Below are 19,116 nucleotides of genomic sequence, written 5' to 3'. Positions count from 1 at the left end.
CCTCCAGTCGAGTAAAGGCATCACTGTGTAGAGCTGTGTGTAGAGCTGTGTGTAGAGCTGTGTGTAGGGCTGTGTGTAGAGCTGTGTGTAGAGCTGTGTGTAGAGCTGTGTGTAGAGCTGTGTGTAGGGCTGTGTGTAGAGCTGTGTGTAGAGCTGTGTGTAGAGCTGTGTGTAGGGCTGTGTGTAGGGCTGTGTGTAGGGCTGTGTGTAGGGCTGTGTGTAGGGCTGTGTGTAGAGCTGTGTGTAGGGCTGTGTGTAGGGCTGTGTGTAGGGCTGTGTGTAGAGCTGTGTGTAGAGCTGTGTGTAGAGCTGTGTGTAGAGCTGTGTGTAGGGCTGTGTGTAGGGCTGTGTGTAGGGCTGTGTGTAGGGCTGTGTGTAGGGCTGTGTGTAGAGCTGTGTGTAGGGCTGTGTGTAGGGCTGTGTGTAGGGCTGTGTGGAGAGCTGTGTGTAGAGCTGTGTGTAGGGCTGTGTGTAGGGCTGTGTGTAGAGCTGTGTGTAGAGCTGTGTGTAGAGCTGTGTGTAGGGCTGTGTGTAGAGCTGTGTGTAGGGCTGTGTGTAGAGCTGTGTGTAGAGCTGTGTGTAGGGCTGTGTGTAGGGCTGTGTGTAGGGCTGTGTATGATTAACAAATATGTCTGGCTGATATGAGACCAAAACAACACTTTTTTGATGAGTTACTCAGATATTTTCCCGAGAAAACTGTTAATTTCACTAAAATTGTCTATTCGAAAAAATATGTATATGATTTTGTGGTCATGAATTTTTAACTCAATGTTCCACTCAACGTCAATTAGTTTTTTCAAAAGCTGTTGTCAATCACTGAAAAAGAACATGAGAAGCGGTTGAAAGCTCTTGAAAAAGCGGACCTTCAATTCGTCAATTTTTGTTTTGTTTGCGTATACTGTGGATACTATGTGATCCCAACTCCGCGACGCATGATGGATGTAGCAGTGCAGTGCCCAGGATTTATGAAGAGGTGAAAAAACGTGTCAAAAAATCGCTCCCCCATCGTACCACCTCCATACAATCTGACTTATTTTGCAACCGGAGGAGTCGCCCCCTGCAGTTCAGTAGAGAGAATGCAAGTTGTAAGACACGTTCACATTGGCTTAACTCGGCAGAACCTGAGGTTGCCGCCTGGCAATGCCTCAACAACAATTTGAATGAAAACCACAATATTTTGTACAGACATTTATGGCCTCCAATGGATCAATTGTAATCACTTCGGTGATCCATTAACTTTTCATCTAATGCCATCATCAGGTCAGACTATTAATAAGACCAGTACATTAGTTTATGACCAAATACTTGCAATGGCATGCTAATGGCATCCCCATCAGCTCTTCTGTTACTATACCTCTGTTTTAGTGCCAGTTAGCAAATATTGGCATGCTATGCTCGTGTTTTATTGTGAGAACAGTCTCGCTAAATGTTGTCCAAACCCCAGCAACCGCACATGAAGTTTGTCTCAATAATATAGCCTAACAATGGAAATAAAACCTCAAAGAATATGTAAACAAGGTGACCAGACATTCATTGCCAGCTTTCAGTACTTGACACTTTTTGATACTCGTGAAAGCATTCATTTCTGAGATGTAATAACCAGCAGAGCATAAAGAGGGCCTTTCCTCTGCATTTGAGAATGAGTTGCTTTGATCTTTTTGGCAGCTCAATATAGTTGCTCAGAAGCCTGATGTATGCAAAGCCGGGATCACGACAGCTGCTCGACAGAAGAGCTCCGTTGTGTGATTTGTCTTTGAATGGCGCTGTTCTGCAGGTCGTGCTGGTGGGTGAGGAAGAGAAGGCGAGAGGAGGGCAGGGTGGGGGGGGGGGGCGGCGGTGGAGAGGGAGAGCATTGCAGTGGCAGAGTTAAATAGGTATGGGATCAAACGTTCTCGGGGCCACATCAAAGGGGGGCCAGATCAGGGAGATGTCATGCCCCATGCTCAGCGAACTAATGGTGACATTTTTTTTGTGTGTTTTTTTTCTACCCCCACGTGTTAACGGGTTCATGTGTGTCTGTTTGTAGCAGCTCCCTGGAGACGGGCGGGAGCTGGCTCGCTGGGTGCAGCAGCGTGACGTTTGGCCGTACGTCAGTTCAGCAGCAAGGCGGGTGAACGAGCGGTGGTGTTCCCGAGCTGTGTGGGAGCCGAGCGGACAGATAGACGGAGAGAGACGGAGAGTGGAGAGGACTGTCTCTTGACAGGAGTGCTGTTGACATGCTACCTAGCCCTCCACTCCCACACTCAGCAGCACTGATACAGCTCTCCATTTCTCTTTCCTGACTCGTTGGAACGTAATCAGCTCAAAGTCGGGCCAGGTTCTCACGCTCTGTCATATTTTCCTCATTACAAGTGCAATAGAGGTGGCTGCTGAAAAGGCTGATGGAATTTACAGGGATAGGGCAGCACAACTTCTTGTTTCAATTGTTTTCACTGTGAATTGTCTTCAGCAAATCAACTAATTAATGTGTTGTTTGTTATATCAAATGTTTTTTAAATATTTCTCAGTTCTCAGACCCAAAGGGGATGTCTTCAAATAGCTTTTTGTTGTGCAATGAGCATTCAAAAACCCAAAGAGATACAACTTACTGTACAGCAAAACTAGAACCTGTGAATGTTTGCTGTTTTTTATGCAAAATCAAATCTCCCAGCAAAATGTATTAATAATTAGCAGTTGTTTTCATCATCAAGTGGTCGATTAGTTAATGATTAGTCAACTAATTGTTTTGTCTTATATAGTGAAAAAATGCGGATCAAGGTTTTCCAACTCCAAAAATAACGTCTTCAAATTGCATGTTTTGTCTGATCAACAGTCCAAAACCCTAAGATATTCAACAACGACATAAAACGGAGAGACCTTGCATTTGACGTGCTGGAAACAGCAAGTTTGTTCTATAGTTGAGTTTACATGCTGTCAACTTCTGCCTGCTGCGACCAAAAACGATGCCATGAATGCGAGGAGAGTGAACCAGAACTAAGTTACAACTGAACTGCTGAACAGCGAGCTGGAACCAAAAGCTCCATTCAGACCTTGTTACCTCCACCAAGGAGGTTATATTTCCGGTTCGGTTTGTTGGTTTGTTCGTCTGATTGACGGATTACGGAAAGACGACTGGCCTGATTGTCATTAGACTTGGTGGAAGGGTGTAGCATGGGCCAATGACCAACCCAATACATTGTGGAGCGGATTGGAATCACAGGACGAATACACGCATTATTTTACTAATGATCTCCGCTCTCCGAGTGCTCTTCCAGTTCTCTGTAGATTCATCAAGCGACCCCCTGTCACGTTGTCATTTCATACATTGTTATTATAGAAATATCAATTGCAGCTTTAAATGTGTTATTAGAGTTTGGTTAAGCCACGAAGCTGCTTCTGCTCAATATTTACCTATATTTCAAATATATACCTGAATGACTGTATGAGAGACAAAGAGAGAGAGGGAGAGGAGTGTATGTGCGCGTGTGTCTGTGAGTCTGTGTGTTTATCAACATCACTAATTGGCTCAATCGCGAACACCTGTGTGCCTGAAGCCATTTGAAAATATTCTCCATAGAGATCCTATTGAAAAAATAAAAAGCTTAATAATTCAAAAAGTATAAGGTTAGAAATATGAAACGTCATAGCACCCCTCTGGTGAAAGAGCTGAACATTTTAATAGTTGAACGGTTTCTGTAGCTTAAAAAATAAAGGAGGAGAAGCGGTGCGACGGAAGAAATAGAAGAAGTTGAATAAAGATTCTTTATTGTTTCTTTATTGTTTCTTTATTGTTGGAATGCTTAACAGCATTCCAACAATTACACTGATACTAAGTGAACCTTGAGTTAAGAAAATCGCTGGTGGTGGCAACAGTGCGTTGTCCGTTTTCTCTTTCTACCCTTTAGGTATTTTGATTGCATAGCTGCATTAATGACAAACTTGAATTGGTCTCCTTGGCGTCACAGCAGGTGAGTTTTGGATCAAAACACTCTGACCCCTCCGCACGCCTCTGCTGCCCACAGTTGCCATGACACCTCCGTACCTGACATTGTCATGACGTTGGATGTAGATCTTGTGAAAGATCCGTTCAGGCGGCTTCAGGAAGTCCTCCTTCATCTCCATGGCAACATTCCTGGGCAGAAGGCTCATGAGCAGACGTTCCTGAGGAGTGTGTGTGTGTGTGGGGCGGGGGGGTTAAAACAGAAGAAAAGGCATCGTGAGGACTTTTAACTGGGAGGACACGAATGTATATACTGTGTGTTTGTATTCATGCAGCTGTAAGCACACAAATATGAACAATCTGCTCTTTGCTCAGACGCAAACAGAATTCCAATATGACTGAAAATTTTAATTTCTTATTTTATCAAATATTTTGATGATCCGTAACGAGATAGGATTATTTTTCAAGCTCGCGCATCAGCAAGTTGTTTTTTTGTGTGAGTGAATCGACTCAGTTGCAGCAGCACAGAGTACTCTTGAATACTCTTGAACTTCTCGCAGGATGTCAAACGATTATGAATGCACAATGAATCATCAGGCGTCTCTGCTGAGTAGCTGTTGAGAGGCAGGTTATAAAAGCAGCCGGGGCTCTCCTGTGTCTCCCTCCAGCACTGTTTCACATTAGACATCGATTCACACAGCTGCTTCTGACCCGTGAGTAAAAAACTAAACTAGAAACAGCCATCACACTTCCCTGTTGGAGGCTGTGTGTGGAAGTGGGTTTGTCCATATGTGCTCATGTCAGGTGTAAAAGTAATGATAACCAAAGTGTGAAGGTGTGGTTGTTTTATTGAAATGATTTATCTCTGCTTTATTAATCTCTTCCATTCTTCCTCCCTAAACGTGTTCTAATTCCCATTTCTCTGATCCGCCCTCGGCTTAATTCCCCGTGTGCTCCGTTTGACTATACGACTCTCCTCACAGTGGTTTATTAATGAACCACTGGCTCACTTTCTCTCATTTTAAAAATCCAGATTCCCTGTCCTCAGGATCCATTAAGCTTACTATTAAACTGAGAAGTCAATTTACCACCTAGACGCCCAGCACGCAGCCTACAGATGGTGAAGAATCAATACAACCTATAGATCCAACTCAAAACCCGAGCAACAGCCGAGTGACAACCAGAGACCTGCGGATTTGAATCTCACTGCTCAAACATGTTTGAGCAGTGAGATTCAAATCCGGGCCGTTTGTTGGTGGTCACATAAACAGCAGCCTGGATGCAGGATGTTGGCTGGCTGTTGATGGATGCCAATCAGGGGGTCTGTGTGTGTTCCACTCACCCAGATACACTGCAACCTTTATTGGAGTGGGTGGGGGGGGGGGGACCAAGAAAGCAATCTGCTTGTGTAATTACCTGTCAGAAGGGAGCCTGTTACTGCTGCGGAAAACACAGCATATCATCAACTAATCTACAAAGCACAGCTGCTATGCCTGCATGTGCGCTCACCAGTGTTGTGTATACCAAAGGTGAGACGTGTATAGAGGCATATTACATACATCGGATGATTCATTCTCTGTCTAACAACTGGTGTAGGTTGGTTTCGTACCGGGTGGGGAGGTGCGGGTCATAACAAAGTGTTTCTGTGTGTTAAAGTTGCCTGATTGTTCTTTTGTTAAGTAGGTGCGCGCACAGGGGGGTGGAACGTGTGGTGCTGGTGCATGTGCCACAGTAATTGTTCCTTCCTTAAATAGCCGCTGTCATAGTTACTGCGTGCCTGTGGGAAGGTTGTTAGAATACATTGGCATCTGAAACCTTTGAAAAAAAGCTAAAAAAAAACCACTTCTCGAGAGACTGTGAAGATCTCATGAACATATGCCCTCAAGGCGAGGTTAAATGTGTGCACACATCATCGTCTTGCTGTCTGTTGTCTATCTATCTGTGCATGTTCGTGTGTTTGTGCAAGTTCACCTGCTTCTCATTTTCATCCTCCAGTTTCAGCCTCTCCTCGATGGAGTTGCGGGCTTGCAGGAAGACTTTCCTCTGGGTGCGCTCGGTGAGAATCCTCACAAACACCCCGGACAAGTTGACGCTGGTGAACAGCACCGCGTTGGCCACCAGCTGCACACAAACAAGAACAGACATGCCAAACAAAGCTGGCAGCATCTACATCCTGCATGTGAGCCTGAGGGAACACACATGTCCATATGTGCATCTCTGTGTGCAATCATACATCCTGGCTGGATTAGACTTCACAATCCTTGAGTAATCCATAGGAAGGATTAAATGGCGAACCTCCAGGTCGGCACATTGATTACAACATGAATCGCACTGCGGGTGTGACTTAAAGACACAATAGCCATACAGTGGAAATGGCTACCAGAATAAGTAACTTCAATACGTCACAGCAAGATGGATGACACACCACATCATTAACTTATAGGACTTCACTCCGGTTCACACTAAAGCAAAACCGAAATAAGGATAAACTTCCACAGATAGTGCTCCCAACCAAAGGATCTGGATTCATGCAAAGGGGACGCAGAATAAACCTGAGGGGTCATGAAAGGATTAACAGCGGGGGAAACCATATCTCTGTTACACAGAAGGATGTTGCAGTTTTCAGGTCTTCAAAGCTCAAATATAGAAAACCATACCCTTTGGTTGAACTAGGCGCATTTGTTGATTAACACGCTGCTGAACCACTGATTTAGTTCATTTTTCTTACTTTTTTCTAATTTACATTTTCATTTTGTGGATTACTTGATTATGGTACATTTTAAGACACCAAAATGTCAAACAAAGCAATTTGAGAAGGAAGAATTGGTCTTTGGTGGAACTGGTCACTGTCCAATTCAACTTGTAACCTGAGGAGGGGATGCAAGTAGACATAGGGGTTACTAGCCAAAACGGTTGGGAACTACGGTTTTATAGGACCAGAAATATCAAGATATTACATAACTCAGAAACTATTTTGAACCATATTTGTAAAAAGAAAACACTAAAAAAAACACTAAAATTATTACTTAAACCGACAATATGGGGCACAAGGAGCAGTCAATAATAAGCACTAAGTTGTGTATGCGGATCCTGTTTCAGCACCGGCAGCTGGACAGCTCCTCGTCTGCTTCATTACTGAGGTGCGCTAAAGGGAAACTCTCTGCTCGCTTCCAATTGTACACCTATCTGCAGCTGATATCGATCACTGGGGGCGTTTTATTTTAACCTTTTCTTCTCCAGGGGAAAGTCGGATGAGTCAGCATGTTGTTTAGCTTCACCACTTCCTACATTTACTCGGAGCTCATACTGTGGTCTTCACTGGAGAAGTTGCTCAGTCTCTTGGGCTGTAGTTTTTGAGTGAACGGGTGACTCAACCAGCTGTTCGATAAGTTGACACATTAAGTGAAAGAACCGTATAAGGCATAAGTCAATAAAGTTGAGTGACTTATTAAGAGCTGGACCAGGATGCATGGTGCAGCACTTACCGGTCTCCACAGCTTCTGTTTCATTCCCGTGAACGACGTCGCTATGACAATGAAGTGAGACGTGGCCAGCATCAGCCCGAACAAAACGGCAAGCAGCGTCCGCACCGGCAGCAGCACGTAAGCCACGAGGGTGACCAGCATGAGCTGCCACACGCCTTGCTCAGGGGCAGCGGCGCTCAGCGGCTCCGAAGTACCGAGCGCCAGCGGGAACGGACAGCAGAGCAGCGCAAAGGTGAAGCTGAACAGCAGGGCCAGCTTCGCTATTTGCTGCAGTTGCGTCACCTGTAGGTACTTGACGTTGGTGACGATGAACAGCGACAGGAACACCACGCAATGCACCGGGTAGGAGCCCTTGGACAGGGTGAGACGCGGACTGGACAGCAGCTCCACCAGCGAAAGTGACGACGCAGCCACGATGAGCACCGCCAGCGCTTTGAGGGTGGCGGTCTGCTCCAGCTTCAGGTTGTAGGTCTGGAAGAGAGTCTCAAGCTCCTGGCTGTTGAACTCGTCCTCGCAGGTTATGGCGCCCAGGCGTGCGCCGGCCGGGCAGTGACCCTTCCTCCGCCGGGTCTTGGCTGTTTCGGAAGGCACCTCCTCCATGTTCCGGCCATTCATGAAGGGGGGACGGCGCACGACCCCTTCAACTTTTCGGTTCCTGACATCCGTTCGGGAATCGAACCGGCACCCTCTCCCAGTTCATGCGTCCTGGATGTCCGAGGGTCGGGCTCGGTGTCAGAGGGGGAGAGGGTGGCAGCGGAGGGAACAGAGCAACGCGCGCCCTATCCACAGGTTGACGATTGTTGGTGTGTCGTCAGAAAAGTAGCCCGACCAATGTGCATCACGTCTCTCTCTCTCTCTCTCTCTCTCTCTCTCTCTCTCTCTCTCTCTCTCTCTCTCTCTCTCTCTCTCTCTCGGACCACCTGCGGTGCCTCACACAGGGTTACTGGAAGGATCAAGCGCTTGTAAGATGATAATCAAAATAGCTCACCACGAGACTCGGCGAGGACTGCTCAAACTCATTTGGCAATATTTTTCCTGATTTACTTTGTCTCCTTCTCTCGCGCACGTACACACACACACGCACACACACACACACACACAGTGACTATTATACTCTGTGCCCTTCTCCCGCTTTAATTCGCTTCAGTGAAATGTCAGTGGTTGGGTGAAGACAGAAGCAACACAGCGCTGGTGATTTCCCCTCACAGTGTCTGCAGTCAGTGCTGATTTTCCCCGCTAAAAATAGCCCATCTGCACCGGTGGATGGTCCAATATAGCAACAATTTGGTCTTTCCTGCATTTCTTCCCCTCATATATTGTATTGCAAAGTCAAGTGCTCATTTCGCGCAGAGAATTAACAGAAAAAACCCGAAGAGAGGGATCGTATATAATCGGGAGGCTAAAAATAGCCCTCTTCCCGAATTAACAAGGAAAATGTATAAGTAATGGCGTGCATCTTAAATTGTAATGCACCATTGTTATGATTGAGGGCATGTTTTGTGCATATTTTACTATTGTGTGTGTGCATTTGTGCATATACTGTGTGTATTTATTTGCAATATGTAGGTTTGACTTTGAGTTGTAACTTGAAAACCCACGCAGATCTAAATCCGGTCGTTGCAAAACAAATACGAATAGAAAAAGGACACATTAGTGTTATGAACAGAACTGTGGAATAAAGTATGGGAAGTGAACTAAGGTTGAATATTCTGCAAAATAGTGGAAGCTGCAGTACAAAAAGGCAATAATTGACATGAAGAAAAGTAAAAGAAAAAAAACAAGCATCTTAAGAATACAATGATATCCCAAAATGTGCTTGTATCAAAATGGAGATGAGTCATGCAAAATGGGTTGTGTTTATCATGTTCTGGTCATTGAATATGAGTTTAATTCAAAATTAAGAAGTTGTAGAACAAACACGAACAAAATAAAGAACTGCTTCAATAAAAAAAACATAATAAATATAAACAATCAATATAAAAAGAATGAATGTCAGCAAAATAGCATAAATTACAGTAGCAGAATTACATCATCATCATTGGAAATGCAGAGGAAAAGGCTGCATGAGATTAGAACATCAAAAGGGAGAACATTTTAGTTGTAGTGTAAACTAATTGGTAATATTTACAGCAGAGGTCTTTGGATATCACATTAGCTCACCTGAGTACAACTCATATACAATGGGAAGGGAGTAGCACATGGCCCCAGATTTGGTGTGTGCTGGTAATCTGATTTAATAATAAGGAAACATGCATTAGGATCAGTGGAATTTAGAGCATAAATAGGATTGAGGAATTGCCTCCAAATGGCTCTCAACACGGCTAAGCCGGCAGCGTACAGGGCCAACAGCAGGAACAGTGCAAACAACGGCAACAGTGCTGAGAGAGCTAACAGTGTTTACCTATAGCTGGGAATTGGATCGTGGGTGTTACGCGTCCGTGATCAAGGACCTGTAGAATCTGTCTGTTTGATTGATTGGGAAAAATAGACAATAATTCACATATTAATACAATCCTTTATCAGTATGTGTTTAACATAATTGACTCCTTCTCACAGCTTAACATAAATAATGTTTTGCTGGCCTGACCCATGACCTTGCTTTTTGTTGTCACGCTTGTCTCAGATCGCTAAAACCTCTGAGGAAGTCATCAATGAAGAAGTCAATGTGAAGCCGGAAAAAAAAGTCTCTCCATGCGCACAGTCAATTACTATGTGGTCAATATGCACTATCGCCCAGCGTGTTTGGAATCAATAGGGTGCAGAGACGAGATCAAGAAGAAAGACGTTCTGAGCCCTATACGTGAGGGTAGACCAATACGATTTCTTCTAATGGTGAGAAGAGCTCACCCGCTCTCTTTCTAAATTCCCTGCACTGTCATATTCAGTCTGAAGATGTCAAGCTCAAAGCTTGTGTAGAAATTTCTCCGTGGACTTACATGCCATTGAATATGGTTGATAAGCTGCAAAGATATGTCTCTTCTAGAATGCAATTTCTGTTCAATTTTTTGTATTTAGCATTTCTAAGCACAACAATGAATAAGTCTAGGACAGAATCATCAGCTGAGGCTTTTAAGCACCTCTAAAAACAAGTCATAGTCTTGCTTTAACCGACTTCATCACTTTTGTAAATTGTAGATTGAACTCACTGACTTGCGTGTTTTTACTCAATAGGTCTACAAGTGTTGCATCTGCCATTGACGTTGTCTTCTCTCCTGTAAATTGTTGTCATAGAGAATAACATTCCTTTTTTCATGTTGCTCTATAAATAAACCTCAAGCAGCTACAGGTTGTTTTGAAGCATCAAATCCAGCATTATTTTCCATCTTAAATCCCCACTGGCGCCGTTCAAAAGTGTCTCATCCTTCCTGTTCAGCGTCTTATCCATAAAGTGAAGTGATACAGCAGCCAGGCAGCGCAACACAAACAACGCTGGCTCCATTTCTCTCTCTCCTGAAGTAAGTGACAGCTGCAGATTTTCGGACCATCACTCCCTCCAGGATGCCTTGACAGTCCCCCGTTGCCATGGCAACAGAGGCAGTAAGGCTAACAGTTGTGACTGATATGCTACTGAGGTGTTTCCCAATCTGACACCCTGGCTCTCTCCCTCTCTCTCTCTCTCCTCTGTCTTCTCTCTCTGACTTTCTTTCAGGTGGTTTGAGATGATGAGTGCAGCTGATGAGTTTGCATCTGTCTGCGCCACGGTGACACAGCGCCCTGCCCTGCCGGCTCATTGCGCTCACTGACATTTCTCCGAATTGAGGCCCTGACATCGTGGACGGGGTGCTGTGCAGATGAAAGCTTCAGAGGTGACGGCCGAAACCACACAAAACCTTTTCCACCAGCCATGCAAAAACACAGAAGGTGGGTGAGTGGAGGAGGGGGAAGGGGGGAGAGATGCAGTGGTAGCTGTGTGTGGTACGGGGATGTGTGCGCGGGTACCGTGTGTAGAGCGAGTAAATCCATAAATGTATAATGAACTTTGAAAACGTCAGACCAAGTCTAGCACCGCCTCAAACCGGGTGACCCTGAGATTGCAGCTTTGATTTTGATTTGACAGGCGCCCCGCTCTCGTAATCATAGCCAGGTGATTTGCTGCTCATGGACCCAGTGTGTGTGTGTGTGTGTGTGTGTGTGTGTGTGTGTGTGTGTGTGTGTGCGTGCGCGCGTGTGATGGCAGCCAGTTGGCAGGGAGACACAAAGACAGATAAATGGGAGCTTAGTAGACTGGGATCTTCAGCACATTCATGAATAGGAGCCCTCTGTCGAGGCTGGGGAAGCTGCTGCAGTGTTGTTTGCATTCATGAATAAACCTGCTTGCTGTCATTCATACAAACATAATTAGCTCCATGCCTCTCTTGTGGAGGACAGGAATAGATGAACACAGAAACCAGCTCTCATGCACAAACTGATATTCATACAGCCACTAAAAGACCTTGTGAACCGCATTGTCCGCATAATCGCTGTGCAAAGCTAAATGGATTCATTCCCAAGTCTTTACATGATGTTAACATGCATGCATAACAATGCTACAATAGGGGGTCAAAAGGAGAAGCGAATGAACAAAACCTTTAAATCAAACACCTCTGCACCTCTGTGTGCACAACAGCCAGCATATTGTACGTATGCATCCATATGCGCAAGAGGAGAAATGAAAAAGATGAGGGAGACACAAAATGAGTCTTCAGCAGTAGGCTGTGTGTTAAAGTGTGCAAATGTGTGTGTATTTGTGTGTGTGTGTGTGTGTGTGGCCTCTTGAGTTGCAGTGTGTGTGTGGGAGTGCTATTGAGAGATATTTTTAATTCTGTGTCAGCTCCTCTCATCTCTCCCTGCAGGAGATGTTGGAGGGAAGCTGAAAAACATTTCCAATGCAACTATCATTTAAATATATACACACGCACACACACACACACACACACACACCCACACACACACACACACACACACACACACACACACAAACTCGCACAAAACACATGCAGTGTCAGAACTCTTTGATATGGCACCAGTTGCGTCTTTGAAAGTTATAAAAAGCCTGCCAGATTGTCGGTGTTTTTCATGAATTTCCCTTGGAGCGCTTGTGAGGGAATTGTTCATGAACGCGATTAAAATATGAATGTGATCCTGCATGGATACGATTTCTAACGAATGATAACATCTTCCTGTCATGTCATAAAAAACACTTGAATCTGACACTGAAAGTAATAAAAGATTAAAAAGACTGTTCCTCGACAACAAATAAACAATTGCTGGTCTTTAGTTTGAAAGGAAAAGGAAGCTTTTAATTCTTCCGACACCTCAGTGATAAATAATACTCCACCATACGGTAGATGATGACAGTAATATTTCCCTGTGGAGCAGCAGTCGTCAACCTAATGGCTTTCTTCCATGCCACTGCTTTTAGGAGTGTGTTAAGTCCCTGTGTACTGCAAAGTATAGGATTAAAGTCGTCCTAGTGGAATACAGCGCAGGATTTCTCTCAAGTAAAAGAGGGTAAGCGGGTTTTGCTGACACTCTTATTCCTAGTGAAGCCTGTGAACAAATAACACGTCACACAGCAGGTTGCATCCTGAGTTGATGTAGCCACCCTCAGCATGAAAGATGCTCTATTTCTATTTTTCGACCCAGGCATGACAGATTTACAGATATTTAAACTCTAGATGTACACGTAAATAGATAGACCGTATGCTTCAAGCCTCTCTTGATGGACCAGCACATTGTTGGAGGTGAGTTCCGGAAAGATTAAAATGATTCAGTAGAAATGTAGTGATATAAATATATACTCCAGGCTGCAGAAAACACCTCTACACCACATTGCAGTCCATACGTATTAAATATTATAGTATTGAATCATGTCACGGTTTTCCTCATCAGAAAAACTGCAGATGCTCTATCGCCGCAAAAGCTCTCAAGGTGCTTTCAGCCACGCAACGACACAAATGTTATGTATCTTAAGTGGGCAACCAGTGGTGGAAATTAACTAATTACATTTACTCAAGCACTGTATGGAGGTACGATTTTGATAAAGTTGTACTTTACTTGAGGATTGTACTTCTACTGCACTACCTTTCAGAGGGAAATATTGTGCTTCTTACTCCTCTTGTTTTACTCTAATCTGATCTAAAGAGCTTTAGTTACTAGTTGCTTTTCAGATTAAAATGTTACACTGAAAACCTCAAGTAGAATATTGTTAAGGGTTGAACTACTAACTAGTAGGTGTAGATCGTAAATTATAAATGATCATTTATGATACGGTAGAATTTCAATAACAGGTGCCATTGATCTGCTGCCCAATAGATACTTGTTGCTTTCACTGAAGTAACATTTTAAATGCAGGGCTTTTACTTGTAACATAGTACTTTTACAGTGTGATATTGATGTTTTACTAAATGCTTCTTCTTCCTCCTGTCCTACACATGTCCGGTACCACACACTTCAGTTTGCTTCTATCCACCGGCTCTAATCTTATCACAGTGGGGTGCATCATGAAACAGAGGACATGATTAGCAATATGCTGCGCCAGAACAGATGATCAGACTTTGAAGTTGATGTTGATCCAAAACTATTAATGTTAATTGTTTGTTCACAGCCGGTGGAGAGTTACTCCAGATACCAGTCAAATTAGCTCATTTCCTTTATTTGAAGTGGTTTATGTGGTTGCCATATCACAACGAGTTTGACCACCATCGTCTCAGATGGCAGTGGGAAATAGTTATGTAGTTATAATAGTTGTTAGCATATCCGTGAGAGCAGTGCTGCTGACCTGGGCGACATGGCTGCCATCACATCTATGTTACTACTCACTGTAACTCTGTTGGGGGTTTAAATGGACTGATAGGGAAGGCAGAATGCTTTTTTTAAGATCGAGCGGTGGAGTGAGATGTAATTTTGTAATTGAGTGAAACTTCACTGTTCACTGCAGCTGTATTTTTGATGTCTTATAAACCCATGAGGGTTGAGCATGTTATGTGCATGACACAAAAATAAAGATATCTATCCATCTATCTATCCGGCTTGGGAAAATATCATTCTGACACTAAAACATACGGACTTCGACCAAAATTAGAATTTTCAGATTTACAGGATACACCACTAAGCTACAGAATGATCATCCTGACAACGTGTCTCTAAAAGCAGGCTCAGAAGAATTGATAAAAGAGAGAAGACTGGAATGAAGGTTCCCGCTCTAAACGATGTGATGTTGACACAAGTTAGAAGCATTTCTCTTGTGCTACCTGTTCTGCGAGTGCGGTTCAATAGTTTCATTATTTTCAGATGAGGGAATAGCAGGTGGTCAGTCTGATCAATGCAGGAGCCGGGGCCGCGAGACAGAGATACCCTTAGTGGCCGCGGTCTGGGGTCGACTTCACAATCAACCTGACACATCAAATATTCAGCACTGGCTCGGTGACACTCTGAAAAAGCCAGGGACAGAATCACAAATCACCAGGAGCTGTGTGTGTGTGCGTGCGTGTGCGTGTGTGTGTGTGTGTGTGTGCGTGTGTGTGTGCGTGTGTGTGCGTATGTGTGTGTGTGTGTATGTGTGTGCGTTTCGCACTCCCCTCAACAGATTATAGCTCTACACATCAACTATTAAAGCGCTGGTGTGAATTATTGATCCCAATCAATGTTTGCAGATCAGAGCTCTCAGCTGGCTGAGGAGGAGCTAATGAGTCGGGGCTAAATGGATAGATGTGGAGCCCCGGATACACTCCTGTTGTAGAGGTGCTGAGGATTAACTCTGCGATTCTCATCAAGACATGTTACAAGCTGACCAGCATCAGATTCATTTCATATATATTGTATTTTATCAGAATGAATCCCAATCTGTGAGAGCTTGCAATTGTTTTTCAAATTCTCAAAAGCTTTTCCACAAAAGACGGTCAAACTGGAAGATTGCTTGCCAATTTCACGGCTGTATTTTCAATTAAATAACCCAATTTAGAACCACGTTTATGAGGCAAAAAATAAAAATATTCATGAGATGTTGCAACTCGTCGAGTGTAATTATACCAAACTGGGCTGGGTAACACATGCAAAACCATCTCTATAGTGTTTCAGGGTCAGTACTTCCATATTGGAACAACAGCAGTCCCCAATACAGCAAGACAAATGCATGTCTCACTGTTTACCCAATCTGAGCAAAACACCCTCACAAAAACAAAAGCTGAAAGTCAGCAGCTTCTCTCCTCAGTCATTGTATGTGACGCAGAAGTCAGAGCGTCTTTAGCTTCTGCAGTGTGTATTTCTTACGGCCAAACTCAACATTTGATATTTAAATAAAATCCCTTGCGTTTGATTGAACCGCTAAAGAGTGGGCAGGCTTAAGCGTTATTTATGGCTGCCGCATCCGCGAGTGTCGCGCGTTTCCGCACGGCCAAAGTGACGTCACACCATGAGACACGGCCATTGACGGGGGTTTCCGTCCTGCAGGCTTTTTGCCTGTCCGTGCACATCAAAAATGTTCGAACTCAGGAGACGCGGATGAACAAAGACAATGGAGAACTTTGAGGAGCTTTGAGAATGTCTGTTTGCGGCAAGGAGAAACCCGCTCAGGAACTTCATGTTAATCCATTGACAAAGGTTCCCTTGAATGAATTAGACCTCAGCCACGTTTTTTGGCCACCGATATCCCGAACACACACTTCCACCTATCCCTCCATAGCTCTCTTAGCTGTGTGGTTTTATATGACTGGTGTGGCTTGCTAATCACCCAAAGTCTCACTTGATTCGATGATTTTTAAGAAATACCCCAGAGTAGGCTACAGTATAAATCATTAAACATTTGAAATATTTTGCAGACAGAAGGCAGGGATTTGATGGGTCTGGTACAGGCTTTTTGATGTATATTTAGCATATAACAAGAGATAAATGAACACAGGAAACTGGGAACGTGTATTTTCCATTTCACTTCGACCTAATTTCAAATCCAATATACCAAAAGACAGAGCCAACACCATGAACTCTCTCCCCAAAAACATCCGAGATTGCACTGACCTTTCCACATTCAAATCACAAATCAAAACTCACCTGTTCAAAACTGCTTTTAATGTGTGACTATTATTGTGTACTCTGTTTTTAGTGTATTGTTTTTATATATGATGATCTTAATGTAAAGTGTCTTTGAGTGTCAAGAAAAGCGCTCTATAAATAAAATGAATTATTATTATTATTATAAAAAATATGTCACTGTCCAAATACTGCACTGTACTCTGTCTGTTTTTCTTGCTCACACACACACACACACACATACACACACACACACACACACACACACACACACACACACACACATACACACACACACACACACACACACATACACATACACACACTCACAGCAGCTGTGAGCCCCACATCTGATTATGTTATTGACACTTGGCAGGAAACACAAGTGGAAGCGTGCCTCATCTGAGTGTAAAATACACAGAGGACGAGGCTTCTCCATCACATTAAATGACATAACTTTTAGATCACGGCTGCTTTACTGCGTGCAGGGAACAAAGCTGACAGATTACAGTTGAGCCTCGCAATCCATTAATCCGTTTGTTTATGTACTAGAACTGTTAATGCAGCGTGCTGGTTTGCCAACCTTAGTTGTGCCTGAGCGTCTCTAAACCCCCGGGGTCTGTGCTACATGATGATTAGCATTTACATAATGAGCTAAATGTTAGCTGCTGCCTTTAACTGCTACTTCTCAGCTGTAGGGGCCGAGCTGACCTCCACAGAAACAAACTGGAGGGCTTAGGAAGGGGGACAATGTTAAAATAAAATGATGGAAATCTACAAAAGAAATTCTATAATATTACATGTTTTGTGTTTTTCAAATACTGTGTCGTGCTATTCTATACGTGTTTTATTGTCAACAAAAAACACAATACCCAAAGCAACAGTAAATACTCCTACTAGCAAGTAGCCTATTGTGTGTGTATCAAAGCCTGATATATCTTCTTCCTCCGTGCTGTAGAGCTCCATTGTTGTGCAAAAACATTATAAACTCATCGCTGAGACGCACTTTTGCACTGGGGGACATGTTACTCGTCACCATGAACACACACATACATTTACAGTTGTCCTTTTCTTTCTGTATATCATCAAGCATTGTCTCTAACAAATAAACAAAGAATAATCAATACATGGGTGATGTCTCTCACAGGCCAGTGCCGAGGATTTTACAAATACCGAGGTTGGCAGTCCAAGTTCCCCGAGCCCCACCACCTCAGAAAAGATTTGGTAATGGCCACCAAGACGTCAGTCGTTTTTGCACATGAATTTATTCATTTAATTGATCAATGTTCTGTGAAATGTAATCTCATTACCTGGTGGTTCTAATGCTGCTTCACATTCTAGTAGAGAAATGCTGAATCAAGTGGCTTTATATTTATTCATTAGCTTATTGGCCAACAATCAAAGTTACAGATAATGGGATTAAAAGATATCATAACGAAAATTCAAAACCCAATTTGTAGCTGGTGTGGAAGAAAAACCCGTCCTCTGGAATAGAGTGTGGTGTTTGAAAGCTCGAGGATAAACGAGTAAGTGGACCTTGAGTTTAGATTTTCTTTACCTTTTTTTGACAGACATTTTGGGAAATACACAAATTTTCTTTCAAGTTGAAGGTTCGATAACAAACAATTGACACCATTCCAATGTCTGTATGCTAAATATGAAGCTACAGCCCAGTAGCTGGTTATCTTAGCTTAGCATAAAGAGTAGAAAACAATTAGACTGGTTCTGTCATAGGTAGTAAAACATGCCTACCAGGACCTCTAAAACATAATAAATAACACGTTATATCCTGTTTGTTAAATCTGTACAAAAATCAAAGTGTAAAAATAAATACATTTTGATGGGGGGGGGGGGGGGGTTATGGACTATTTCTTGGACGGGACCAGTTGCCAGGCAACCAGCGGAGACTCTGGGAAGTTACTGATCATCATGAAGAAATCCGGCACAGAATACATTGTACGGATTAAGCAAACAAGATATAACTTAAAAATAACGGCTGCTGGCTCCAAACTATTAACTCCACTTTGAGAGTGGTATCAAGAAAGCCGATAAGCGCATCTGTGCCACACTGTTCCTTTAAACTCCCCACAATTCAAAGAAAACAAAATGCACAGTGTCATCAGGTCAATGGTTTGTCATTTGACAAAAATCACCATCATCTCCTCTAAACAAGACACTAATTCTCTGGCACTTCCTCGTCCTCCTCCTCCTCTCAATCTGTCTTCTCAAAACACAGACAGCTTGCCTGACCGCCTGGAATACACATTCGGATCTGCTTGTCACCTCACATCTCCCTCGTCTTTGTCTTCCCTCCTCTCCGCCTCTATCTGTCTTGCTCTGTTCCTTATAATCTCTCTATCTGTCCATCTCGACCCCTTCTATATGCGAGCACGCTGGCCGATAGAGATGTCCTGCTTTTAATTCTTCAGCAAAGGGACGACCGAGAGCAGGAGAAACAAAAGGGGGGGGGGGGGGGGCTCTAAATCTAAAGAGTTGGGGCTCTAAATGTAAACAGTGGCACGCAGAGCAGCTTAAGAGGGCTATAAATAGAGCGACCGAGCAAGAAAGGGAGCAAGCAAGAGAGCGAGAGAGTGAGAAAGCTTTGCTTACGGAATAAAAATTGCTCCCGACAGTCAGGGATTAGTGCTTCCCTGGAGGATGTTCACTCCAAAGCCCAATCTGGGGTGATTGGGAAGAGTACCAGCC

The 19,116-nt window shown here is 43.6% G+C and overlaps 1 protein-coding gene across 2 annotated transcripts in view; it reads right to left on the bottom strand.

The window, feature by feature from the left end:
* adcy1a (adenylate cyclase 1a) overlaps positions 1–8,019 on the bottom strand; it is a gene marked incomplete at both ends in the record, with an annotated part of 37,164 nt that extends 29,145 nt beyond the window's left edge. For both annotated transcript variants that reach the window (XM_079267041.1, XM_079267042.1), the window contains 3 exons: positions 4,022–4,140; positions 5,891–6,040; positions 7,405–8,019. In XM_079267041.1, the coding sequence (XP_079123167.1) occupies positions 4,022–4,140; positions 5,891–6,040; positions 7,405–8,019 (884 nt within the window). The remainder of the gene's footprint in view (positions 1–4,021; positions 4,141–5,890; positions 6,041–7,404) is intronic.
* Positions 8,020–19,116: the final 11,097 nt, after the last annotated feature.

The sequence above is a fragment of the Melanostigma gelatinosum genome, assembly GCF_949748355.1.
Source record: "Melanostigma gelatinosum genome assembly, chromosome: 4".
NCBI lineage: Eukaryota > Metazoa > Chordata > Actinopteri > Perciformes > Zoarcidae > Melanostigma > Melanostigma gelatinosum.
Note: the sequence above shows the minus strand (reverse complement) of the source record. Positions and strands in the feature narration are given on the sequence as shown.